This window comes from Saccopteryx bilineata, chromosome 3 (assembly GCF_036850765.1).
Source record: "Saccopteryx bilineata isolate mSacBil1 chromosome 3, mSacBil1_pri_phased_curated, whole genome shotgun sequence".
Classification (NCBI taxonomy): domain Eukaryota; kingdom Metazoa; phylum Chordata; class Mammalia; order Chiroptera; family Emballonuridae; genus Saccopteryx; species Saccopteryx bilineata.
This window is the reverse complement of record NC_089492.1, coordinates 127,903,118-127,931,003: the sequence shown is the minus strand read 5'-3', so window position 1 is coordinate 127,931,003 and position 27,886 is coordinate 127,903,118. Positions and strand designations below refer to the sequence as shown.

General features: G+C 46.2%; 1 protein-coding gene across 16 annotated transcripts in view; it reads right to left on the bottom strand.

Annotated features, from left to right (window-relative positions):
* DYSF (dysferlin) overlaps positions 1-27,886 on the bottom strand; it is a 224,706-nt gene that overhangs the window by 41,263 nt on the left and 155,557 nt on the right. For 8 of the 16 annotated variants that reach the window (XM_066267354.1, XM_066267356.1, XM_066267361.1 and 5 more), the window contains 5 exons: positions 23,496-23,597; positions 23,234-23,395; positions 22,006-22,171; positions 21,437-21,513; positions 15,212-15,274 (listed from right to left, as the gene is read on the bottom strand). In XM_066267354.1, the coding sequence (XP_066123451.1) occupies positions 15,212-15,274; positions 21,437-21,513; positions 22,006-22,171; positions 23,234-23,395; positions 23,496-23,597 (570 nt within the window). The remainder of the gene's footprint in view (positions 1-15,211; positions 15,275-21,436; positions 21,514-22,005; positions 22,172-23,233; positions 23,396-23,495; positions 23,598-27,886) is intronic. The other 8 variants (XM_066267358.1, XM_066267363.1, XM_066267367.1 and 5 more) reach the window with 1 other exon arrangement.

Genomic DNA, 27,886 nt, shown 5'->3' with positions numbered 1-27,886 from the left:
CAGATCATTTAAAAAAAAATCTCTGACCACAATTTCTCTTTTGGCTCCCACCTTATTTCCTTCTTACTTTTACAAAAAACAAACAAAAAAATAAAAAAACTAGAAAACATTACCTACACCTGTCTCTAATTCTTGTTTTTTCATTCTCTCTGCTCTACCAAAACATGCTTGTCAAAGTCACAATGATTCAAGCCTACATAATCCAACTAGTAGCAGTATTTGTTATAGGCAGTCACTCCTCTGTCCTTGAACCATCCATCCCCTCCTCCCCTGCCTTACACAGAGCCATGATCCTCTCACCTCACTGGCCTAACCTTCTCAGTCTTTGCTAAGCCCTCCTTGTCACTCAGTGAGTGCCCAACCTGCTCAGTGCTCAGACCTCCAATCCTCCTCCATCAACTCTCCTCCCTTAGGATTCTTCTTGGGTTTTACATCTTTAAATAACACATACATTGATGAATCCCACAATGAGCTCTTGCCTGGATGAGTCCTCTGACCTCTAGCTACCTCTTTCACACATCCTACTAAACATCTACTAAGTTTCTCAAATGTACCCTGTCCAGAATCCAATTTCTCATCATCCCCCACCCACCTGCTCCTTCTACAATCTGCTTTTGTAAGTAGATGCCAACTTCTTCCTTCCAAATGCTCAAGCCAAAAATAATGCGGTCACCTCGGACTCCTGTTCCTCATGTTCTGCATTCAAGCCATCAGCAAATCCTATTGGCTCCATCTTCAGCACATATTCAGAATCAGACCATTTGTCCCTGGTTCCCCCTCGTCTGGATTATCACACCAGTCTTCTAATGGCCTCCCTGTTTTATCCCCAGCCACCAAATCTGTCTCAACACGTATCGGAACACCTCATCTCTCTGTACAAATCCCTCCAATGCTTTGGCAAATCACCCAGAATAAAGCTAAAGCCCTTACAACAGTAACAAGCTAAAGTCTGTCATGATGAGGCTTTCGCACCTCCCTGATCTCACATCCTTCCACTTCCTTTCTCATTCATGCTACTTCGGCCATAGCGACCCTCCTGGTCCTTGAACATTCCCAGCACCTGCAGGCTCTTCCCATGGGAGGGCTTCTATTCCCAACACAGATCCGTAAGTGGCTTCTTCACCTCCTTCAAGTCTTGACTTAAATGTAATGTTTTACTCTCTTTATTCACATTTTAAATCACAGCTTCCTCCCAGCAATTCTTGTTCTCCCTTCCTTGCTTTTTCTCCTTACCAACCAACACCATCTGACACTGCATATATTTTATTAGGTGTTTGTTATTGTGTCTCCTTCCCCATGAGGGCAGAGATCTTTATCTTTTTAACACTATATCCCCAGTACTTAGAACATGGCCTGGTGCATACCTGCAGTTGAGTGACTATTTGATGGATAGATGAATGCCTAAATAGCAGGGGGGCTGGTAAACAATGGCTTTTAAATTTCCAAAAGCAGATGATATGTCATTAAGTGTAGAAGGATGCTTTGTCCAGCCAGTGTTGTCACCATATACAGGTGACATAAAAACATAGAGGGGGAGAAGGAACAAGGGCTAGAACTTTGGGATGGTTTCTGATAAGGGTCCCCAACACCCTACCCCCAGGCTAGCCCAAAGCTATATATAGAAGATATCCGTCCATAACTTCGGGGATCTAGCAAAGAGGAATCACTTAGAAATTGCCAGAGGAACTGGGCCCTTGGCAGAAGATGGATGCATGGGTGTTGTGAGAGAAAGAGCCTAAGGAAGACTGCATCATTTCCTGTAGATCCCAGAGTTCATGAAAGAGCTGCCAAGTTGTACCATGCTCTCCAGAAGGGACTGAAAGCGAGACAAGAGAGAGAACCTCTCTCTTCCAGGGGAACCTGTGAGAATCTTATGGCAAATATGACAGGACTGTGTGGTCTGCCTGCTCAGAAATCAATGGACCTACAACTGATCCAGGGAGGACACATGCTGGTGACCAAGGGTCCTTCCCTATGGAAGCCATGGCATGATGGGAGCCTAATCCAAACTTTAGCTGCCTCTCAGGTGTGAGGACAAGGAAGATAAGCCCAAGACTGACTAAGATTAAGTCTACACTGATGAAGAATACCAAGACTTTGGTTTTTTTTTAAGTGAGAGAAGGGGAGATAGTAAGACAGACTCCCACATGCACCCTAACTGGGATTCACCCAGCAACACCCATCTGGGGCCGATGCTGGAATCAACCGAGCTATCCTCAGCACCTAAGGCTGACACTTGGACCAACCAAGTTATCCTCAGCTCCCAGGGCTGATGCTTGAACCAATCAGGCCACTGGCTGCAGGAGGGGAAGAGAGAAAGAAGGCAAAAAGGGAGGGGGAGAGAAGCAGATGGTCACTTCTCATGTGTGCCCTAACTGGGGATCGAACCCAGGACATCCACATGAGGACTTTTCTGCCAACAGAAAAAACATGAACTCAACAGAGAGCTTAAGTTAATTTACAGAAAGATAATGTATTTTTAACACACTCACAGGTGTGACTTGAAAATATCATCCTTGCTATTTCAGTATGTGGCCTTTAATGAAGTTATCTCAAGCCCACTTCTTCCAACTCTTCCTCAGGAAGTCCAAAAGTAAGTTAGCATACCCATCACAACAAGCCCCACAAAAACAAGACAGCCCTGTCCTGTCTTAACCCAGATGTCCCAAAGCCAACCAACCTTCTGATGTTAGTGGAATCCCATAACCCAAAGCTCCAAAAGGGTCAGATGTCCTCTAATTCTGGGTGTGCTCTTGACCTCCTTTTGTAATAGCTAGGCATCCAGTCTTGGACCATGACAAGGAGAAGAAACAAATGCAAAAGGCTCGATGGTTGAAGTGTCATCTCAGGCTATGGCAAGAAGTCTGACCATTAAAACTTTATTTTCCCATGTCCAAGGTTCAAGGTCCCTCATCATTCAGCCAGCCAAACAAAAAAAGTCTGATCAAGGCACGAACTGGCAGCCTCTCCAATTTCAGCTAATAACCAAAATTCAGTTCCTGAGCAACCAGAGCCATGTAACAAAGACATGCTTCTCCAGGTTTAATCCAGTCTAATGGGAACTCTAATCCCTCCAAAGACCCGAATCAGCACAGCACATTCCGAACATATAATCTCCCACTTTCATTCAGTGGGACTAACACATTTTATGAATATGGGCAGCAAAACTGACAAAAATAATCTAAGCCTTCCTTTCTGTAAAGTGACCAAAGTGCTGGGGGGAGGGGTCATGCCACTGGGGTCTCTCCCCATGATGACCTCTTGACTCAATGAGAAACGTTTCTGGTCAAATGCATTTATCACTAAAGTTATAATGTTAAATCTTGGGTCACTATATTAAACTATATACCCCCCTCTAAACAAAGAAGTCCATTATTTTTGTTTTTATATAATTTTAAGCAGGCTCTCATTGCCTATATCAACCCAGAGGAAGACAGCTAGACTGTGTTGAAAATAATTTCCCTCATAACATAAACCATTATTATCAAGATAGTAATGACCTACAACCCAACACTCAGATTATTTTGCGGCCTTGAGTTGATGTCAGTGACATCAACCAAGATATTCGGTGATGTCACCAAGGTATTCAGTGACCAGTAAGGTTTACCATGATAAATGCTCTTGGTGATATTGCTAATATCATCAGAGTCTGATGCCCCAATACTGCTGCTCCATAGCTTGACATTTGTATAAGTGAAATAATATGATGATTCTTCTAATTCTTGTATTAATGTCCTAAGTCTTAAGAAACTGAGTTTGCTCATGTACACACTAATACAAACACAAACACATCATACCGGTACTCAGCACTACTTGTAGATCAGACAAACCCCCACATGTACATACACCCCGATTTTAAATCTACCTTACCCCATGCCTCCTAAACCTCTCGCACTCCCCAAAACCACACAAGCATATGCCCACAGCCAGCTACCACGTTGATTCAGCAGAACTCTATACACTCATAACAAAAATTACTTAATTATTCCCACAAGTAGAACACTGGGCTTTCAACGGCTTGTTGACACTTTCTGCAGTCCTTCCCCTGTGTCTATCGAAGGGGATCACTGCTCTGCTCACTCTTACTTGAGGCGGGACTAGCAAAGGTGGGAGGCACAGAAAGACCTATCACCAAAATGCTGAACTGTTTCCAAAAGTCCCGGTGAATAAATGTGCCTGAAATCTCCAAAGTCAAGCAGATGGTAAGCAGAGAAGGGTCAACTTGACTGCTGGCCTCTTCCCGATGGGGGACCTAAATGGGGTGGGGCAACCTGTGGGAATCCCAGCCTGCTGGACCTTCCCCGGCACAGGAGCCTAAGGCCTCCCATGGGTCCATGACTGGGTCCTCAGAGGACAGTGTAACCACACGCCCCCATGCAGAAAGCCCAGAGAAACAGAATCTATCCAGTAAGTTGAGTGACAGCAGATCCCATCAAAGTCCTCAAGTTCATGAAGAAAGCAATGAGACATCACTAATTCGGAATCTGAGATGGTTCCAGGAGAGCCTGGGCCAAAGCTTACCTTACTTTCATTCTGCTTGTGAGACAATTTTGCTTAACAAGAGTCCCCACCAACAATCTTTTTCAGAGAAAAACTATTTTTGAAGGCCTTCCCAGAACTACAGCAGCATTCATCAAACTATAGACACTAATCTTAGCTATCTTAAATTCAATTTAAAAAGTATTTTGGGGGTGCCTACTATGTGCCAAAGTCAACCGACTTTCTAGTTACTGTGTGCATTTCCATACACAAAATCACGTTACTTTTTAAAGATTTTATATTTCGAACTTGCTGCTAATTCAGTCTGGTTTCCGCAGGCCTCAGTGAATGTCTGAGAAGTGTTAAAGATACTAGGTAGGTTATAAGCTTCGCTGAACAACCTCAGTGACTTGTACTCAGCAGCAAGTTCCGCACACTGTTTTGACCAAGATGAGGGGGCAGGAGAGAACAGGGCTGGGGACAGGACCCAGAGGGGTAAAAAAGGCATTATATTAGACCTCAGAGAGAACTTATTATGCTGTAGATTTCCAGGAATAGCTGAGAATCTCCCTCTGGGAAGAGAAGAACCTTTCTTCTCTGGATGGGAAACCAGGTCTGTCGTGGACCAGGGGAAAGACCTCTCGGGCAGAGGGGAGCGGGGTGGGGTAGAGGCGGTGGCGAGGATGACGATTGGAGGGGGCTGGGGCCTCCTTCTTCCTGATGAGACCCTGGAGTTTGCCAGACAAGCTTCACCCCGGGCTGTCCCCCCCTGCAGTGTGCATCCAGGGAGGAGGGGTGCACCCCTGAGGAGACCACAGGAATGCCAAGCAGGGGAAAGGCGCCCTGAGCCAAGGGCTCGGCAACGAGGATCCAATATCGGCGGGTGACTCCAGCCCCCGTAACAGGAGAGACCGTAAAGTATGTGCTCTACTTCCCAACCAGCAAACACAGCAAATAACCAATTATTCCAAATAGCTAACAGATTTCGGCTCTGATTTCCCTCCCCTTGCCTCCCCTGTGCCTTCACTTGTCATTTGATGGGCGATTTGTATTTGCTCTGAGAAAATGAGAGAAGGAATGACTCACAAAGGAAGGTCCAGATCACACGCAGTGACAGGCATCAAACCTCCTTAATCAGAACTAATGGGCGTGGGGGGGGGGGGCAGGCTGAACTGGCAACACATCTGAACCTGAGATATTTCTAAAGAAGTACAGTTTTTGTTACTTTCGAGCACATACGGTAATTCTTGCTAAACCAATATTGCCAAACACATGTCCTTAAGAAACCTACTTTAAGGAGAAAATTAGTATCTTCCTAATTAGCACAACTGATATACACAATAGTACAGGTAAAACCACTGATATTATTGAAGTTAAAATACTCTCCCTCAAACTCTTGAGTTCAGCGGTGCAACCATGAGTTCTTAGAGGAACTGCCACGGATACCTTCTGGAAATGCTTCCTCACTTAGCAGCCACACCCTGTAATTGATTCCTTTGCTCAGAAAACCTTCGCTTCAAAGTCTCTGGATAAATTTTTGTCAGTACTCATGAGCTGCAATGAGGCATTCCCCGCAACACTCAGAATTGAGGGAAATAAGTCTGTCCTTAGAGAATTAGACCGTGAAATGAATGCATGGTGGTTCAAAGCAAGGAGAGGCAAGATCACCTCACAGGGGAAGAGCAGCCCTACACTAAGCCTTAACCCTGAGTAGATTCTATTCATACATCTAGAGAAAGAATATGTCCATGAAAGAAAAGGAACTGGTCAGTTCTGGAAATAGAGGAAAGGGAGAGTAAAGGTTCGCTCTTGACAGTTGTTCACAACACACCATCAGGAGAGAGGGAACATGAGCTTAGGAATTAAAACTGTCCCCACCTTTGAAGGTAGATGTATCTATCCATCTTGGTCAGCTGCCATTAAATTTCAAATCACAAAATTCTCTCTCCGTCATTCTGATTCCTTACTCATTTCCAATCACAATTTGGCTTCCCAATCGCTGAGCCTATAAAGAAACCACCGCTGGACCACTATCCAAGGTCACATCCCCCAGGTAGAAGTATTTCTCACTGTAATCTCATACACTGGCAACCTCAGTTTAGAGATTTGACAAATATGTATCCAGTCCTAAGAAAACTGATCTATCAGATGTCTGAACCCAGCAGGTTAAGGGTCTACCCCATCAAGACTGCAGAAACTTCCCTAAAAAGAACAACCCTCTTAGCCTGTTAGGAGAGAGTTAGATCTCTTTTACTTAAAAGATTCCCATGTAGTTGATAGGCAAGCACTATGACTCTGACCTAGCTAGCTAACAGCTGATGGCCACAACAAACAGAAAACAGACTCTCCAGCTCAGTAGAAAAGACTCTGATCCTGCTTCCCTTCTTATGTCTCCACCCTGCTAGATTCCCAACTGGCCAAGTAAAAATAGAGCAACCTTTGACTTGTCCTTCTTCCTTTTATCTAAGTTTGAGATTAGAAGGAGCCTGTGCACTACAGACAGAAACCATCTAGACTGTACTTGACAAGCAAAGCCTTCCCTCTTCAAGGATACAGGGAAATAAGAGAGCAAGCCTTGAAATAAGAAGGTCAGTATGAGGATTAAGACAAGTAGTTTGTTAAAGAACCACTTTGAGTGACGGAAGAAAACTAATTACTAATTTATGCCTCATACAAAGTCTGAAGAGGATACCACAGATAAGTCAGAGTTCGCACGCAGCCTGAAGGAAATATAACCTGTATGAAGACAAACGTGACTCTCAAATTTAAAACCACGATAAGCAAAATGAGGACCAGAGGAACCCTCCAGGTAAAAATACCTAAGTTGGCCCTGGCCAGTTGGCTCAGCGGTAGAGCGTCGGCCTGGCGTGGGGGGGACCCGGGTTCGATTCCCGGCCAGGGCACATAGGAGAAGTGCCCATTTGCTTCTCCACCCCCACCCCCTCCTTCCTCTCTGTCTCTCTCTTCCCCTCCCACAGCCAAGGCTCCATTGGAGCAAAGATGGCCCGGGCGCTGGGGATGGCTCCTTGGCCTCTGCCCCAGGCGCTAGAGTGGCTCTGGTCGCGGCAGAGCGATGCCCCAGAGGGGCAGAGCATTGCCCCCTGGTGGGCAGAGCATCGCCCCTGGTGGGCGTGCCGGGTGGATCCCGGTCGGGCGCATGCGGGAGTCTGTCTGTCTCTCCCCGTTTCCAGCTTCAGAAAAATACAAAAAAAAAAAAAAATACCTAAGTTAACAGATATATTTAAAATCCTTTTTAAATGAATGAGCTGACAGGAATGTAAAAAAAGAAAGAAAGAAAAAAAACACAACACAACTTTGAGGGCAAATGAGTAAGTGAAAATTCAGAGCAATAAGGAGCCAAAATGCAAATTAACTGTGGGCCCAAAAAGTCCAAGACGAGCATTAGGTTTTCAGTGGATCTGGGTTTGTAGTCTTTCCAGGCATCTGGTAAAAGTAAACACATGTCCTCTCTGAAAGAATGTGACTCTCATCCAGACCTCAGAGAACTCTCAGATAAAGTTCCAAGGAACATGAGTTCACAATCAAAAATAGTGAAATACACAAGGAACAGGGCACTATGAGTAAGAGTCTGAGAGAGAGTCGGCTAGAAACACCAACTGTGGATCAGACCTGTTAGGAGAGCAGAAAGCAGAATTATCAAAAATAAGACTTTAAAAAAGTTTAAAAAAATAAAAGACATTAAAAATATGGCACAGATACATAAGACTTTCAAAAAATAAATAAGCAGATTTGGGGGGAAAAGAACTTTTAAAAATAAAAAATATAACATTAAAACTAGAAACTCAATTGATAGAGTTAAATAACTATTAGAAACAACTAAACACCTGAAACAGTCACAGAAAAGTTGAAAGTGAAAAGATAGAAAAAGTTATACGAAGAAAATACTAATTAAAGAAAGCTGGTATAGCTATATTAACATGAGACAAAACAGACTTGAAGGCAAAGCTCATTAGTAAATATATAAAAAATTATAAAAGGCAGAGAAGTCTTACTACATATCATTAAAAGATTCAATTTTCTAAGAAGATAGAAGTATTATAAACTTGTTTGTGCCTAATTACATTGCATCAAATATATAAAGGAAAGTAGACAGAATCATAAGGAGAAACCAACAAAAAACACAAAAAAGCAGAATATTTTCATATACCTCTTTCAGAAATTGACAAAGCACATATAAAAATCAGAAAAAAAATAGATTTTACTAATACAATTAACAAGTCCATCTAAATGGATATATTACATGTAAAACATATTTGGGCAATACATATTCCTCTCAAGCACGTTCAGAACAGTTACAAAAATTGACCTTGTACTAGACCATAAAGCAAGTGTCAAAAACACTACACACAGACCAAATGCTCAAAACTATAGTACAGTTAAGCTAAAAACCAAAAATAAAAAGATAACTTAAAACATAAGTTCAGAATTTCTAAAACATAATTTTAACTATTCAGGTGTCAAAAAGAAATATAACAAATCAGAAAATACTCAGAACTAAAAAATAACAAAAATATCACTTATCAAAACCTTTGGAATGTGTAAAACAGTATTTAGAGGGAATTTATAGTGCTAAGTGTTTATATTTTAAAAAAATAAAAAAGGAAAGTTTGAAAATCACTAAACTATGTATAGCAATTAAGAGGTTAAAAATATAACAACTTCCCCAAAACAGGAGATAATTTTTTAAAAGAAATTAATATACTAGAAAGCAAGGACATGATAGATGAACAGAGTTAAAAAGTGGCTCTCTGAAAAAAACTAAAAATAATCTGAATTTCTGCCATGATTAATAAAATATTACTTTACGAATAAAAGAAGACATAACTAGATTCAGGAAAAAAATGTTTGAAAAAGTAAAAAAGATGTTATTCTAAAAATATGTCAATGATTTTTAGGAAGAAATAGATAAACTCTTAAAAATATATATCACTGGCCCTGGCCAGTTGGCTCAGTGGTAGAACATCAACCCAGTGTGTGGATGTTCCTGGCTCGATTCCCAGACAGGGAACACAAGAGAAGCACCCATCTGATTCTCTACCCTTCCCCCTCTTGCTTCTGTTTCTCTCTCTCTCTCTCTCTCTCTCTCTCTCTCTCTCTCTCTCTCCCCCTCACCCCATAGCTATGGCTCAATAGGAGCGAGTTGGCCCTAGTTGCTAGTTGCTGAGGATGGCTCCATGGCCTCTACCTCAAGCACTAAGAAGAGCTCAGTTGCTGAGCAACAAAGCAATGCCCCAGATGGGCAAAGCATCTCCCCCTAGTGGGCTTGCCAGTTGGATCCCTGTCTGGACATATGCAGGAGTCTGTCTCTGCTTCCTCCTCTCATTGGGGGGGAAAAAAAAAAATATATATATATATATATATACACACACACACACACACACACACACACACATATATATAATATATAAGTATATAACACATATAGAGAGAGATATATATCACTAAAAGTGATTCACATGGAAACAGAAAATCCCAAAGGTCCTATAAACATTTTTAATTGCATCAGCAGTTTAAACTATTCCCAAGAAATATGCTAAGTCCAAAGGGTTTACAAACAAATCTACCAAACATTTGGGCAACAGATAATATCAAACTTTTATCATTCATTCAGATACTAGAAAAGAACATATGTGGCCCAAGTATTTTTAAGATTAGTATTATCTAAATATCAAAATCTCAAAAGAATATTAGAAGAAAAAATAACTTCAGGTCATTATGACTTACAAAAATTGATGTAAAAAAATTCCTAAACTAAATATCTGCAAACTACATCTAGCAAAAAAAATTTAAAAGATAATATATCATGACTAGGATAGGTTGTTTCAGAAATGCAAGGTTGTTTCAGTACTTTAAAAAAATCTATTAATGTAATTTACCACATTAACAGATTAAAGAAGGAAAATTATATGATCACCTCAACATATACAAAAACAACATTCAATAAAATTTAACATTATTCTTGATAAAAACTCTTTGCTAACTAATAATCATTTACCTAATAAATTTCATACTCATTGGTGAAAAATAACAATATGCATTTTCAAATTAGGAATAGATAAGAAAACTCTATTATCACTTACATAGAATATTAAACTGAAGGTACTAGCCAGTGCAATAAGACAAGAAAAAGAAAAAGAAAACATACAAGAAGAATCAAAACTGTGATTAACCACAAGTTGTATGACTTATTAAGAATCCTCAAATCAGTAGAATTAACAGGAGAGTTACACAAAAACCTAGATATAACATCAGCATATGAGAATTAATTTCATTTATATATGAACAAAAATATTAGAAAATGGACCTTAAAAAACCAAGTAAAATTAACAATAAAGCACAAACTAGCTAGAACTAAATCTAATAAAAGCAGTACCAGACTTTTTGGAGAACATTATAAATGTTTATCGAAAGACATTAAAGATCATCTAAATAAATGGAGAGCTATATCATGTTCATGGTTAAAAGACATTATAAAAATGTCAGTTCTCCACAAATTGATTCAGAAATTCACTGTAACTAAATCAATAGTTTTTTAAAAGAAGCTGACAGGCTGATTCCAAAACTGAGGTAGAAAAGCAAAGGACAAGAATAATTATAACACTCCTAGAAAAGATCAAGGTGGAATATTTTATTTACCAGATGTCAATGCTTATTATAAAGCTATAATAAATAAGACAGTGGAGTATTAGTACAAGGAAAGACAAATAGACCAGTGGAACAGTAAAAAGAACCCACATAGACCCATACTTAAATGGAAACCTGACACATGACACAGCTATCATTATAGATCAATGGTATGAATTCAATAATTATGTATTGGGAAAAAAGAAAAATCGAATCTCTACTTCACACTTGACACACACATACACGCATCAATTCAGAGGGATTAAGGACTTAAATGTGAAAAGCAAAACTTTAGAAATTTTAGAAGAAAATGTATACAAATATGTTCTTTAAAATAGTTGTTGGAGCAATGGAGAGAGAGAGATGAATGATAGCCCAAGATATCTAAAACATATGTAAAGGAATTTCATGGGAAGAGAGCTTAAAAATGACTTGAATCTAGAGATTAAAGGAACTAAACTAACAGAATTTTCAAATAGCTGTTTCTTTGGATGAAAAACAACTATGAAATAGATAAAATTAGGTTTAATAAATGCTATTAAGTCTTAAAAGAAAGATTAAAAACACAAACCTACAAAATTAGAAATGAGAAAAAAACAGAACAGATACTGGGTTTTTTTATTATTATTGTAATAATATGTACTAATAGGCAATATCTGGGAACATCTAAACCATCAAGTTGACTAAAAAGTAGAAGGTGATCAAAGAATCCCCTCCTCAACAGGTGCTAGGCCCAATTGGACAAAGGAGTGCAGTATTGATGCATCTTGTACAACTAACTACACAAGATATGTATTCCTGAAGATCTTTAATAAGTCAAAATTCACATAACACTTTCCCAGAAAAGATAATGGTTATCCTATTTATCAGCTAAACCATAAACACAATTCACCTGGCCACCGCCTTGTAAATAATACAACTGTAAATCGTTTTTTTATTTAGTTTGATTTATATATATTATTACATATTTTGTACATAAGCAAGTCATGAAAATATTTATATCATGTAATTTCCAACTTGCATAATTCAAATTCATAATGAGTGGCAGAAGTGTTATCTTCAACCCTTTAAGAAATAATAATTCTATAATGCCATAGACTATTCAAGAGCACATAAAATGAGAGAACATCACAAAAAATATATATTTTATGAAACTACTATAACCCTGCTATCAAAACCTCAAAAGACAACCTAAAAGTAATCCTTTATTAATAGAGATGCAAAAATCCGAAGAAATAGCAAATCTAATTCAATAATATATTTTAGAAGTTCTAGCTTCAAACTTGCCCTTAACCAGGACTAACAAATGCTATTCATTCTCTTAACTAACAACTGTGGTGCAGAGCCAGCTAAACCTGCAGCTAACCTAGGATGTCCACTGAGCCCTAAGCAGATGCGCTGTGTGCTGACCAAGAGTCAACTGTGCTTGTTCTTAAACCTGTTTATGCTGGTTGTATTAATACAGCAACTACAGAAATGTATAAATAATACAAAAATATATAAAATTTGAGTTTAAAAAGAAAGGTCATTTTATCTATAAAAACTAATTTAATTTTTTTTAATGATGAATGTTAAAATAAGTGAGATAACAGAAAAGGTAAAAGGAAGAGGTCTTAAACTTCAAAAGGACTCCACACAAATATGTATATTTTGCAGATATTCTTTTTTTTTTTTTTTTTTTCATTTTTCTGAAGCTGGAAACAGGGAGAGACAGTCAGACAGACTCCCGCATGCACCCGACCGGGATCCACCCGGCACGCCCACCAGGGGCGATGCTCTGCCCACCAGGGGGCGATGCTCTGCCCATCCTGGGCGTCACCATGTTGCGACCAGAGCCACTCTAGTGCCTGAGGCAGAGGCCACAGAGCCATCCCCAGCGCCCGGGCCATCTTTGCTCCAATGGAGCCTTGGCTGCAGGAGGGGAAGAGAGAGACAGAGAGGAAAGCGCGGCGGAGGGGTGGAGATGCAAATGGGCGCTTCTCCTGTGTGCCCTGGCCGGGAATCGAACCCGGGTCCTCCGCACGCTAGGCCGACGCTCTACCGCTGAGCCAACCGGCCAGGGCTTTATTTTGCAGATATTCTTAAAAGCTCATGACTTTAATAAACTTAAAGGAAAAAATCATAGGTAATGCACCTTGGATGCGGTTTATACTAGAAGAATTATGCAACACTCAAATGTCAAATCCAAATTCAAAGAGGCCTTGGCACGTCAAGCAATTGACAAATGAGGAAACATGGATATGGTTAGAAATGCTTGTGGCACACATGTATGACTTTTCATGGGTTCCTATTTATTCAACATTTCCAATGAGCCAACCACCTACCTTCCTTGATTGATTGCATAAGAGGACTTCAATTGCAGTAACTATAATACCGTGACCAACTGACCGGTTGGGGTTTATTCCAGTAATGCAGGACAATTATACATTATATTAACAGAGCAATGGAAAACAAAATGATGGACTTGATAAATGCCAAACAGCACCGGATGAAATTAAACTCTTATACCTGATTATACCTGTGTCCTTTTGTCAAGGACACAACCTTGACAAAATCAAGACCATCTATCTGAAACTACCAATCATTATCATAATTAATAGGAAAGTGGCAGAGGACTTCTTGCAGAGTCTAAGTTCTCTCACTAGCATCTCAGTTATCAAATGTTATTTTGGAAAGAAGAATAAAGTATAATTATTAGGAAAAAAGTAACATTTATTATTGTTTAAAGGAAACAATCTCACCTACCTGGAAAACCCAACAGAATCAGTTAACATCTGTCAGAACTAATAAAGGAGCTTAATAAAGAGTATGTTTCAAAGTAAATATATAAAAATATGTATTCCTGTATATAACCTATATTCTAGCAATAATCAGTTAGACAAAGTCATAAGGAAAAAAAGATATTCCACTTACATTGCAACAAAGTCTGTAAAATATCTATGAATAAATTTAACCAAAAAAATGGAATGGATCTGTATAAAGTAAATAAAAAATAACTCCTCTAATGTACCTTAAATAAAACAATAGTAGAAATTAAGAAATTAAATGTCCAATGATAGGGCAATAGTTAAAACCTTAAGGATGCCAATATAATGAAATGACATGCTGCTATATATTAAAAGAATATAAATATATGGAAAAATATTTGCAATATACTTTTAAGTAAAAGAAAATGCAGATTATTAAAAAGTACAATATGATTTCATTTTGTAAAATAAAGGTATGCATATGTGCATAAAGGATATTTAAAAATGTAGGCATATCAAAATCTTAACAGTGCTTATATTCAACTAAGTAGGAACACAAGTGGTCTTAAGTTTTTTGTGTTTTCTATAGATACATCAGGAAAATATTTAAAATATAGGTTGCCTTCTCCTAAAAGCCCAGAAAACACCCCATACAGCAATGCCTTTCCTTGCCACCATGAATGGAACTGAACTTTTGGCAGGTCCTATCTCTTCTGCCTCCCCTACAGGTCAAGGGCTCCCCTTGGCCCTCAGCTTGGGATTTCCTGAGTGTATGTGGAAGGTCAGACACCAAAGTCCTCTTTCTGGAAGGATCTACCACCCACCAAGATGATATGTAGGAAATCAGTGCAGGTGGACAGAAGTAGCCCTGCTGGGAACTGCAGGAGCTCTGGCCAACCTCTCAAGAGCTTCTGGGGACAGTCAGGGCTCCTCAGTCACACACACCCTTCATGCCTCTGGAGGGGCAGAGAAAGTCAACCTGCCGTTGCCCACAGAGGCCCCTCAGGCTCCACGTCCCAGCAGTCAGGGTCTAATCTAGAGACTTCTCTGTTTCCACTGGTCCATGCAACCCCAACCAGCCCCTCACCCCAGTCCTCATGCAGGTAAACAGGATTAAGGAAAACCCCAGCATGCATCAAGAGATAACTCAGGGATGTCTGGTTCTGTAATTCTTCTTTTAGCTCTGTCCCCACCAGCTCTATGGCACAGGGCAGGGAACTACTTTCTGCGGGCTTGGGAAATACTTCCTTTCTTCCCCTCCACACCTTCCTCCTCATCCCTGCCCCACTCCCAGCCCCCCAGGGAAATCAAGGCACCCACAATAGGCAAACAATACATACATGAGGACTGGATGGAGAAGATGCCATGTTAGTGGGGGCCGAACCCGAAAGACCATCTGCAAGCTACAAATTAAACACGCTGGTTAGCAACAGGATTAGCGAAGCCACCTCAGGAAAGGCTCGACAGCCCCGAGGAAGTATTTCTGTCCAGCCAGACACCCTCTGCTCTCCTCCCAGGGCGGTGTGAAAGTGGTGGAAGGAACATGTGCTTTGGAGTTGAACAAGCCTGGCTCCAATCCTGGCCCCATGGCTTTACCAGCTGCATGACCTTGGCCAAGCACCCTGATCTCTCCAAGTCAGCATCCCCGTCTGGGCAATGGGCACCAAGCCCACCTCACACAGCAACAGTAAGAATGGCATCAAGGCCATGCACAGCTAGCACAGGTGAGGCACACGGAAGGCGCTCAGCCGATGCCTGCTTTCTCACTGCCCTTGGCACCACTGACTGACTGCCACTCTCACATGCCACCAACTCCTTTTAAAAACCTCCCCAGTATCCCTGGTGGTTTCTCCCACCAGCTGAGCAACACCAACCCCTGCTTGGGCACGGTTCCTAAGCTGGAGCAGCTGAGTCCTCTTTCCTCAAGAACAAGAACCAGGGCATCATGCGGCTTTCCCAAAACCCTGTATAAGGGCGCCTTTGTTTTATGTCCACCATACCCTCCTATACTATAGGAAGTTTTCTGCATCTTTTTCTGGCATCAGGTCCTTGCCTGCCATGTTCTGGGACTGTGAATCCATGTTTCATAGGGTGAGTCCCTGGGCCACAGGGTTCAGTGGGCCTCAGAGTCAGGACTGGAATCAGGTGACTTTTTTAGAGGCCATTACAATAGTACCAGAGATGGGTCTCTCCATGGATTAGAACAAAGCTAGGTGGACAAGGCCAAGAGATGCTTTCCAGATGTGTGTGTGTGGGGGGGGGGCTGGCAAGTACAAAGGGTGAAGGAACAAAGAAGCACAACACATTCAAGAGGGAATGGTTCAAGGTCAAAGACACGGGCTGCAGGGGTGGGAGACAGCTGAGCCCAGGGCTCCCAGGGTTAGACCCTCTCTTCCTTTGAGCCTGAGCAGGGGGCTCTGGAGAGTGCACAGAAGGCCAAGCCCCAGGCCTTCTTCCCATCCCGGGCAGTAAGAGCCTGGGAGATACACTCACCTGGGGCCAGGAAGGGCTCAGGAACACCTGGACGTGGAAGCCCACTAGGACCTGGAGGGGATTGGGAGCTACAGACCCACCCCTGCTCTGTGGAGAGGCATCACTGAGGGAGCCCTCAACGCCCCTAAGCTGGCCCTCAGGGCTGCTCAGAAGCAGAGTTGGGCAGGAAGGCGGAGGAGCCAGGGGCACGCAGCCAGGCCGCTGGATGGCTCTGGGGGGCTGGCCACAGGTTGGTGGGTGTGCTGTGACCCCAGAACAGACCGAATGAACTCCGTGTGAAACCCCCAGCTGCCTAGAGACTGGCTAGGTAGGCCAAGCGGCAGCTCTGCCCCTCCTATTCTCATCCTGAACCTCACAGAAACCTTACTGTTATTTTTAATACAGTTCGTTTTTAGAAAGGTGAGAGGGAAACCGGCAGTTCACCAAGGCAAGAGAGAGAAAAAATAAAGCTAAACATAGTGCTCCAAAGATCTGGTCCAGCTTCCGAAATTACACGTTCCCCTTTGGGACTCAGGCATAATTTGCCGCTCCGGTTCAGGGAGCACATTTCCACCTTCACGGCGTCCCAAAGACTATAACCAGAGCAGCCAGCTCAAAATTAGCCCAAGCTGGGGAGGCAGGGAGCAGCCAGCCCCAGCACCCCACCCACCCCACCCCACTGGCATGGGCAACAGGTCCACGTGCCTTGGGAAGCCTCCTCCATGCTGGCCTGGGTTTCCTTTATAACCTGCAAACCCATCTCTCTCTTCTCTCTCTCTGTCTCTCTCTCACACACACAGTCCCACTACCAAGCCTTTGTCCCGCCACTCTACCTACCAGGAAAGCCTTCCTCTCCCCTCTGTGGTTCCAGCCCCACCTCCTCGGAGAAGCTTTCCTGCTTACTGTGGCCGCACTGACCTCCAAAGACCAAGAGAATCCAAGACCTTGGTGTCCTTGTTAATAAACCATTTCATCACTTTGACGTTAACTCGGAACATCTCATCTTAACTCTACTATACATCTCTCATCTGCCTCCCACTCCAAGTGAGAATGTCCTCAGTGTGCTTCTCCTCTTCATCACTCCTCAACACACATACACCCCACCCCCAGAAAGTCTCCTTCTCTGGACACTTCAAAAGGAGACTCCCTACCCAGGTGGTCTCTCAGAGTGACAAGCATGAGTCTCCCTTCACCAGGTGACCCCAGGGGCATCTAGTGCTTGGAAGGGGGGTGACATGTGGAGTGGACAGAGGTACCCTCTCTACTTTGAGCTTTAAGGTCCTCTCTAGGAAATGGGGAGACACTCCGAGTGCTCCTGCATGCTGTTTCTCTCCCCATCTCCATAATCAGAACATCAAGAATTAAGTTAATGAAGAAGCAGCTTACTAAACAAAGACCCCAATTTTGTTTTAAAGATAGAAATAGAGTTCAATTCAGAGTCAGAAACAGACTCGGAGACGGAAGGAGAAGCCTGGGGATGCAAGGATAGAGAATGTTGTGTTGGGGGTGGCTCATTCAGATTGCGTTCTTAATTGAAGGCAATGATATTTGTTCATTTTCCTATATTTTCCAAATTTTACATAATGGACGTATATGTATAATCAGAGAAAAATGAAGAACACGCCCTTTCTTTTTAAGACAGTGCACTAGATGGAATGAAATTCCTCCATGTCCCTTCTCTGAGGTACACCCAGGCCTGCCCTCAGAAATGTTAAAGGTCAAGGCCATGATTCCTGCAACACCACCAGAGACTAGACACACCCTCGAAAGTTTGCACACACACCTGCTCCTAGCCTCTCCCTACCTCTCATGCACATTCATGTGCATGCATCACACACACACACACACACACACACACACACTACCCCCACGCCCAGGCTACAGGTCTAAAATCTACATAAAAGACAGCAACACAGACCAAGAATGCACTGTGGAGTTAACCAATGTGAGCCTATCTCATGCAGCCCTCATCATTACAGAGAAAAGTTCACACAGTCAGGCACCCACCCTCGAGGGACCATCTTTACCCCCACAGGTGGGTGCTGACCTACAAGCCCTGAAATACAAAAGTAGAGAGATCTGCCTTATTCACACATTTTGGAATGTCTCTAGAATTGGCCCCTCTTGACAGAACCCAAAACATTTCTAGAACCTTGAGAAACATTCTACCATGAGTGTCAGTCCAATGACCTGAGCATCAGGAAAATCTCAGGTGATACTTTCTAACCTGTGGCAGGCTCATCCCAGAACCTAGGCAGATGATGGTGAGAAAGGTCATCGGCAGAGAAGGTGCACCTGAGGACGGAGGCGGCAGGAACCAAGAGAGAAGCCAGGTCTGGCAAGAGCATATTTGAAGTTGGGGAGGACCCTCAGCTGGGTCCACAGCCAGGACCTGGTAGCACAGCAGTGGGGCCACATCGTGGAGAGAAAGAAACAGGCTGCTGAGAAATACGGGTTGAACAAACAGAAGCTGGGAAAAATCCAAATTCTATCAGACCTTTAGTCGCTCCCGTCCCCAGAGGCCGGGTCCTCCATTCTGTCTGCACTGGTGGAGTGGACAGGGGAGAGAGCCCAGCCAGAATTATCCGGCAAACCACTTGCAACTGGAACCCACTGCCTCCTGGATCAGCCTACAAATACCTGGTCCTCCCAAGTGCCAGGGGATGTGCAGGAAAGACAGAGTGAGTAACAGATTTCCTGGACCAACCAAATTGAACGAATGGATCTCAGAGAAAAACACAATACAAAGGCAGTTTTCCCCAAACCTCCCATCAGACCCCATCAGGGCAGAGCTTCCTAGACACCAGGACGGGTTTCTCCTCTGGCCTCTGGACTCCCTGAGGAGGACTAGGTCTCTCCCACCGGGCGGGGAGATCAATGAGAGCAGAGCTCAAGCCTCCTCCATCACAGCAGGTGGATCTCACATCTTCCTTTTCCCTGCTCACCTCTGAGATCCTGTGAGCCTGTCCCCCTGTCGGCACACGCCCAAAGCCCCAGATCCCAGCTCTCCACCCTCTGTGTGGCCAGCAGCTCTAGCAGAGTGGCCATGTGCTCCCACAGAGAGGACAGACCCTGCCCCAGTTCATGACGCCAACACCAGGAGGATGACCAGACTGGGCCTCCCCACCATCTGCCTCTGGCCGTGTGTGTAGCCCACAGGACCCAAAATAGTCCCTCCTCCTCTGAGTCTGTAGACATTTAGAGATCAGCACATACAGATCGGAAATCCTGCTAGGCAAGCCCCAACTTCCCCGCACAGACTCAGAGAGCTCCCTGAGAGGGTGGAAAGTGGGAGCCAGGATCCGGTAGACTGGAGTTTAGAGCAAACTATCTGCCTAATCCAGTGACAAACACCCTCCTGGGCCAGAAAGTACTGGCATCCAGTGTAGCTGACTCCTTGTGAAGCCATCTGGAATTTCCACCTGGCTTTCCCCAGTCAAGAGAAGCTCCTTCTTAGATCACCCTACAGAGAGTTGGCAGGTCATCCATCCTCCGACTGTCCACGCACCGACACACCCATCAATCCAGGCAGACTTCACTGAACACCTCCTACTAAGTCAGGCCCTCTGCTGGGCATTAAGGACACAAAGAGGAATGCGCCCAGTCACTACCCTGAGCCTCGTCTAGGGAAGATGCTGCCACTTACAGAGACAAGCAGGCGCGAGCTAAGGTAAGTGCGATGACCGAGACATAGACAAGACTTGCAGGAAAAGAGGAGGAGCCAGGAAAGAATGCTGGAAGGAGGTGACCACAACTAAGTCGAGTTTAAAGAATGACCACAAGTTGTTAGAGGTGTGCCCAGCAGAAAGGACCATGTGGCAGAGCCCTAGAGAGCCACAGACAGGAGAGAAATGGTGAACTTGGGACTTCTGAGGACTCTCAACATCAATGAAGCTATAGAGCAAGACCTCTTGCTTTGGCAGCAGCAAGGCCCAGGACTGAAAACAAGAGACAGTCCCTTGGAAGTGAACAATGAGCCAGTGAGAAAGACATCGAAGTCAGCCCTGAATGTCCGAAGGAAGCCCTGTAAACACATCTCCAGGGACAGCTTTGAAGATCCTGAGCCCAACACCCCAGTTTGCTCTCCTGTTCTCAATGCTAATATCTGATTGATGATTTAAAAAAAAGCAAAATCCTCTGAAATGCTACGCCATCCCTGAGTTAATAAACAGACCGCGAGCCTGCGGACCCAAGTGCATCTACTTAGACTAGGAGACTCTGCCTCCAGGCAGCCCCAGAGCTCTGGGAGCCCCAGGTGCCAGAGCTGTGATCAGCATCATGCAAAGCTGAGAGGAAGGTGACAACCTAGAACAGATGACCAGTTCAAGGCCTGTGCTCACCCTGAGGCCTTTCTCCATCTCCACTGTAGGGGGGACTAGGTGATCTCAGTCCTACAGGAGCCAGAGCCAAGCCCGGCTCAGTAAGAGATGCCACAGGGCTCCTGCCATGCTGTTCAGCATGGGTGTCTGACTCACCAGCTGGCCCTGTGTCACTGAGCACACAGCAAAGGGCCGCCTCTTACATGCTGCAGGGTTGGGTACCCTTGCAACAAGGCCCTCTCCTGCCCCTCTCCCTTCCTTTACCTAGAGGCGGAGGGATGGAGGAGGTGGGGACACTATTGGCTTGGACACAGACTGCCTCTTTTGAACTGTCTCCAATTGCCATCAAGCACGGGTCCAGGGGGTCCTGGCTGAGGCAAGGTACTGGGACTGGAGCGCCCCAGGGAGTACCCAGTCACTCCCACACCATCTGCTTTTCTTCCCACCCTGACTTCCGGGGTGCTCTCCAGTGGGGAGCCCTCAACATGACCTTCGAGGCAGAGGGGCTCTCTTTCTCATATGCTTTGGGGGGATATATCAGGTCATACCCAGAAAACCACACACAGCCTCCCCCCAACCAGACTGAAAGCTCCATCTAGGTCCCCGCACCTGTACAGCGCCCAGCCACCAAGGTACAGAGGGTGGTCTCTTGCAGAGGCCACATGATAAGGAAGGGAGAGCAGAGGAGTGGGGGGGCTGCGGAGGGGATGGGGGGCAACCATGGCAGCTCTGGGCGGGAACAGTGTCTCTCAGCGGGAACCAGCACCATCCTACCTGGACGGGGAGGAGGGGCTCCTTGTCATCGATGTCAATGAGCACATCTTCCCCAGGACTGAGTAAGCTCACATCATCTGTGGGAGAGAGCGGTGTCCTCCAGGGTCTTGCCATTGCTCTGCCACAGGACTCAGGCAGGGAGCAATGACACAAAACCCCTCTGTCCTCCACACTTCTCAGTCTGTGTCTTTCTCTCCCTCCCACCCAGGTCTTCCCACTCCCATCTCTGTCCCCCCATCTTCCTTCACTTTCCCTGTCTCGTCAGTTCCCACTCTTCCTCTCCTCCCTCCGCATCCCCCTGAACTCCCAGCATCTCTTTCTCCCCTCCCACGGCAGCCCTCAGCCCGCAGCCCACAGGCACGGGTGCCCGCTCCTGATGTGCCAAGCCCAGATCGGGGCTATGCCCTGAGGATGACGAGGTCCCGGCCCTTCTGACCAGCTGAGCAGAAATCACCTTCTCATTCGGGTGCCAGTAAAAGGGGGGCTTCAGGACACATCTTGATAGGAAGTCCCACCTGCCCCAAACCCCCTCTGCCCCAGCCCACCATATCAACAGCCCCTCCGCCTACCTGGGCCACCCTGTGGGGATGGACTCTCCTCTGAGTAGGGGTCACACAGGAAGCTCTCCAGGGAGCGGATGGTACACTGGCCCACCACAGGCCGGCGGCCAAACTGGCGGTTATCAATGACCTTGACCACGATGGGGGGACAGTAGAGCTCCTCCCTGGGCAGCATCTAGACAGAGGAGGAGGGATGCTCTGAGCAGTGGCCGAAACCCATCTCTGGGAAGTCTCAGAGGAGGGAGGGTCCCTTCCTCACCAAACAAGCCCCAAAAGAGAGAACGACTATAATAGATAATCTCCAGTGGTCATAACTCCAGAGTGGTGGCTAGCCGCCTGAGAGCAGGCCAGGGAAGTGGAAACACACACCTTCCCCCCTGGCCCTTGCACAGTGCACATGGAAGCTGACGTTTCCCCCTCAGCTCTACCTTCCAACCACGTCAGCTCAGCCCAAAGCGAAAGCAAGTCTCCTTTCCCTGAACCCTCACAGGCTGGGAGGGGAAGAGGGGAGAAGTTGGCCCAGGACTCAACATTTCTTGCAGACAGTCCCCCCCAAGTGGATACTCAAGAGTTGGCTTACAGACCCAGATTCTTCCCCCCCCCCACCCCACCGCCCCAGCCCCTAAAGCACTTTGAACACAACTTGAAATAATTTATATGCTCTCCTTCGGTGGCGGGTTTGGCTCAGCCAAGAGGAGGCTCCTGTTGACAGCCACTGGGCCTGGAATTTCTATAGTGCTTTCATCTTGCAAACCATGTTCCTTTCCTCAGGCTCGCCTTGCTCCCGCCACGAGGTCCAGGCAGCCCAGGAGCTGGAAAGGTCAGGGGCCTGAAGCCGGTGGGGTGAGCCCGTCTGCGGAGGCCCAGGGCATGGGAGGTTTGGAGGAGTCATAGGAGATCCGAGCCCTGGCAGGACCCCGAAGGGGCTTCAAGGGATGGAGACCTGCCCTGATAGGGAGAGCAGCCACAGGTGACGGGTCCCTGGGCCTTCGGCGGACTTAGGATCTGGGCGTGAGGGGGCAAGCCGGCCCCATCCGTGTTGCTCACAGGCTGCACCCCTTCCAGTGAGAACAGTGGGAGCATTTCCTCCCCGTTTTCACAGACCAATGAGGTGGGAGAGATTCATGACCTGTACAGATTACCACAGAGAGCTGGAGTAGACCCCATACTCTTGGGGTCACGAGAAGATTCTAGATACCAGGACAATGGAAAGGGACGGAAGGGGGTTCAGGCTTACCACTTCCATGAAGAGGGTGCAAATGTCAAAGTTAGGGTTCTTCCGGAGGTTCCTGATGACACAGGACTGTACCGACTGGCCCCCACACTCCACCACGAGGCTGGGGGAGGAGACGCTGGCCAGCTGGTAACTCTTCATGTTCCGCAGGCCCCATGCCAGGATCTGGGGACACAGAGTGAGGAGGAAGGCTGGGAAGGCCCTGGGCCCCCAGGGAAGGAGGTCCCGGCTGCCCTCCCACTCCCCGTGCGGGAGCCAGGCTCACCTCGATGGCAGTGCGCTGGAGAACTGGCTTGATGTTCTGGGGAACCATGTAGATGTTGGCCTCCCTCTGTGGTGGCGGGTAGGGCAGGTCTGTGTCCTCCGACTACAGGGGACATCAGGTGGAACAGAGACAAAGGTGAAAGAAAGAAAAAGGCAGAGAGACAAGAAAGGAGGGCAGGTGAGACAGAAAAAAGGACGTGCACGAGAGAGACGGAAACAGAGAAGCAAGGGCACACAGGTGGGCAATGGGCAGGCAGAAACGAGGGAGCTAAGTCAGTTTCTCGGGCAGCGTCTTCTCTAGGACCACAACTCAAGTACCACGGCCCACGGTTCAGGTTACTCTGTTTCAAATGAACCCCAGGTCACCCCTCCTCCCATAATTCAGGCTCAGGGCCACCCCATCTCTGACATAAACACACGCACACACGCACACACGCACACACACACACACACACATGTACACATGCACACGTACACACGCACACACGCACATGCACTGCCCTCTCCACCCTGACACATTCCTTCAGCCCTTCTCAATCCTAGAGAAGAACATGTGGCCCCCCCGGCCTGGTTCTCCTGCCTCCCGCCTCAGACTCTCCCACTTACAATCCACCCAGAGTTCCAGCCCCACCCCCACACCCACACTCAGACACCTGTCAGCCCTCTCATACCTGCCTACCCTGAGGACAGAGCATGTGCACTGGGGGCCAAAGCGCACTGACCAATAGGAGAAAGGGACATAAATGGCCAACATCTACAGGCACCAAAGGGCGCCGCTGGGGAGGCTCTTCACCACAGACCAGAGTTGAGGGCAGCATATGTCAACTTTGACCTTCTAAGGATTTGCCAAAAGACATGACCAAGAATCCCCCAAATCACAAAGAATTACCTGGAAAAGCAGGCAGGGCAAGGGAAGTAGGTACCACCATGGATGAGCCAACTACCACATCTCACAGTGATTGTAACACAGGCTCTGGGTATAAATCCTGTCTCTGCCACTTGCTGAGTTCCTAAGTTATTGCACCTCTCTATGGCTTATTTTTTCATCTAAAAAATAAAATTATCAACCTCTAAAGGTTAGTGTGAGACCTGAAGAAGTTAATACAACATTTAGAATAGTGCCTGATTCATGTAAACTCTCAAAGGTAGGACTACAAGCCCCCGTGGCACCTTCGTAACAATTAGAGAAATTTGTCCCTTTCTCAAAGATCTTAACTTCCATGACAGAAAAGCGCCGTATTTCACTAGATTATTAGAACAAGACACTTTACTGCCACCTACTGGAAGGTTGTTATAATAAATACCAATATATGATGTCGGCACTGGAAATGCACATCCACACATGGAGTTCTCGACCCTCAGGAAATGTTAACTACAAAGAAAAGGGCTCTGCTGGACACTTACAGGGCTCGCCTCATGTCATCTTATTTAATAAACAAGGAAACCACTGGATTCATTCTCCAAGTGGCTTGCTCTGGGTTCTACCTCAAAGGACAGTGTTTCCATCTATAGATGCTCCGACATCGAGCACGGGAGCAGCTGGAGCACAAACACTCGACCTCTCACTCCCACCTCATCACCTCACAACTAATCCCGGCTGTCAATCATGACTAATGACACACCGATGATGCGATGCTGTCCAACCTATAGTGGTCAGAAGCTCATTTCTAGAATGAGACCTAGGCCTGGGTTCTCATTTCAGTCATGCTACTTGCTAGTTGTTCGACCTTGGGAAAATTTCTCAACCTTTGAGACTCATACCCTCATGTGAAGATCCAAGATTACAATACCCTTACAAAGTTGCTCTGAGAATTCAACGAGAGAAGAAGTTCCAAGGGTACCTGGCACATAGGAAGTGCTTAATAAAGAGCAGTGGCCATATGATCACTGTATCACTGTTGGTGCCACCGTTCCTACCACTGGTCTTGCTGTTGACTTGGCAGAGCGGTGTGAGAGAGCCAAGCCACCAAAAGCACCTTTCAGGACAACACTGGCTTCACAACTATCCCTACGTCACCAGGGAACAAAGTGATGAAACTCACTATCTTCCTCCACACCCACAATGCAGATGGCATGATGTAGGAAGCACCTGCATTTTAGACTGTCTGAGAGACATGCCATCAGGAGAAGGGAAGGGTGACATGCAGGGCTGCCACGGGGCACAACTCCAGGGGCTTCTATGCATATCACAGTCCTCATGAATGGTGCCCGTGGAAGGTGCAGGCAGGGCCTGGACAGCCACCACGATGGCCTGGCTGCTATGGGGACACCTGGCTTAGTGTCTGCCATTGGCACTCCAAGGCCACCAGCTGCAGCGGCTGCTCATCAATGGCTGCCTCTTTAAAGGAAGGGTGAGAGCTGAAGGCCTGCTCACGGTCAGTTTGTGGCCTGCTCGAGGCCGATGCCCAGGCCAACGCGGGTCCAGGGCCAAAAGCCCAAGATGCGAAGGGGCAGAAAGAAGGTATCAGGGAGGGAACTGTGCCCCCGCAAAGCCCTCCTGAGTGGGCAGACCGAAAGATAAGCCTTTCTCTCATTCTCCTTAAATCACCCCGTAAAGCTCATTCTTACATTTCCTCCCAGACATTCCTCTCCCAGCGCCCAAACTCTGGGCAGCGTCCCTCTGATCCCTTTTTATCCTTCACTTCCATGTTCCACCCTTCTTTCCGGTATCTCCTGAGCTCCAAGTTGATGACATTTCTCTCTAGATGCTGAGGACCAGGCCCCCCATTTTCAGGAATCTGTTCATGGAGGAGGACAGGGAACAAGAACCTCAAGAAGGACAGACTCCAGTACCGTTTGGAGGAGGCCCTGGAGGAAGAAGGCAGGTGCACACAGCTGTGGAGCGCCAGGCCCAGCGCAGGCAGTGGGAGAGACAAGCAGAGACAGTGGTTAGCATGTCCCTGGAGCAGCTTCCTCCGCACCAGGCCACCGTTCTCATCCCAAGGCCATCTCCACTCACCTCGTTGTCCCCAGGGGTCCCAGGACATCCTTCTTCCCTGTCACTTGTTGCCACCCCCCAGGACCCCCGCCTCTGCAGGCCCCCCTTCCACCAGGCCTGCAAGCTGCCATGAAGGTCCTTTGTATGTCCCCCTCCCCACTGTGCATATCTGTGAAGTTATCACTGTAAACACCTGTAACGTTATCACTGCGCATTGATGCCTGCACACTCTCTGGCTCCATAACTCAGTCTCATCTGGTCCTCCCCAATTTTCCACACTGCCTGCTGAATCCTTTCCTTCCCCTTTTAAAGATGGTCTCACCTGACCTGTGGTGGAGCAGTGGATAGAGCATTGACTTGGACTGCTGAGGTCGCCAGTTCGAAGCCCCAGGCTTGCCCAGTCAAGGCACATATGAGAAGCAACTATGAGTTGATGCTTCCTGCTCCTTTCCTCCTGCCTTTTTCATTCTCTTTATCTCTCTCTCTCTCTCTCCCTCTCTCTCTCTCTCTCTCTCTCTAACACAATAAATAAAATCTTAAAAAAAAAAGAGGGTCTCTCAGATCCAACCCTGCTCTGTGTCCTCTCCAGCAGCTCCTTCCCTCTCCTCTCTCTCTGCTGAAAAGAACTGCCTGCATCTGCTGCCTCTCGCTTCCACACGACCCTCTGTCCGATGCACTGAGCTCGGTCCTCTGCATCCCCTCCCTGGACACTTCTATCTCCAAAGTTAACAAGGACCTGCTTGCAACTCACCCACAGGCCCCTCACCGGCTCCTGTCTCTCACTCCCTCAGCAGCATCTGGCCAGCTAAAACTGTCTCCCTGGGTCCACACAGGCCCTCCTCCCGCTGCCCTCTGCTTTTTGAGACCCTTCCTCTGCCCAGTCCTTTCCTAGGCTTTCTGCCCCCAAACATCTCTCCTAAGCTCCAGACCCACGGGTCCGACCTTTTACTGCTCAGTTCATACATGTGTCCCAGTGGCCTTTCACACTGAACTTGTCCAAAATTGTATTCTTTAACTTCCCCCCTCAAAGCCTGCTCTTCTCAAATGCCTCAGAAACCCAGCACACCATCCACCATGACAACCAGGTCAAAAAGGCCCATGCCATCCTCAGCTCTCCTCCCCCTTGCCACCCTATCTCTGCTTGGTCACCCAGCCTTGGCAATTTTGTCCACTAAATCTCTTGCATGTGCATCTACCTGTCTTTCTTCCTCAGCTGGGGTCACCACTCTGTCGTGCCTGGATTCCCCAGCACCCTGCTATGTGGTCTCCTTGCATCTGGTTTTGCACACCGCTCCCACAACAAAGGCATGCTGTGGACTGCAGCCAGGGAGTGTCACTCTGCTTAAGACCCATCAGATTGCCTACCCACTCAGGATGAAGTTCAAGCTCCTTGGTGCAGCCTCTAAGACCCCTCATCTTCTAGCTCCTTCTGACCTCTCCCATCTCACCTCTTA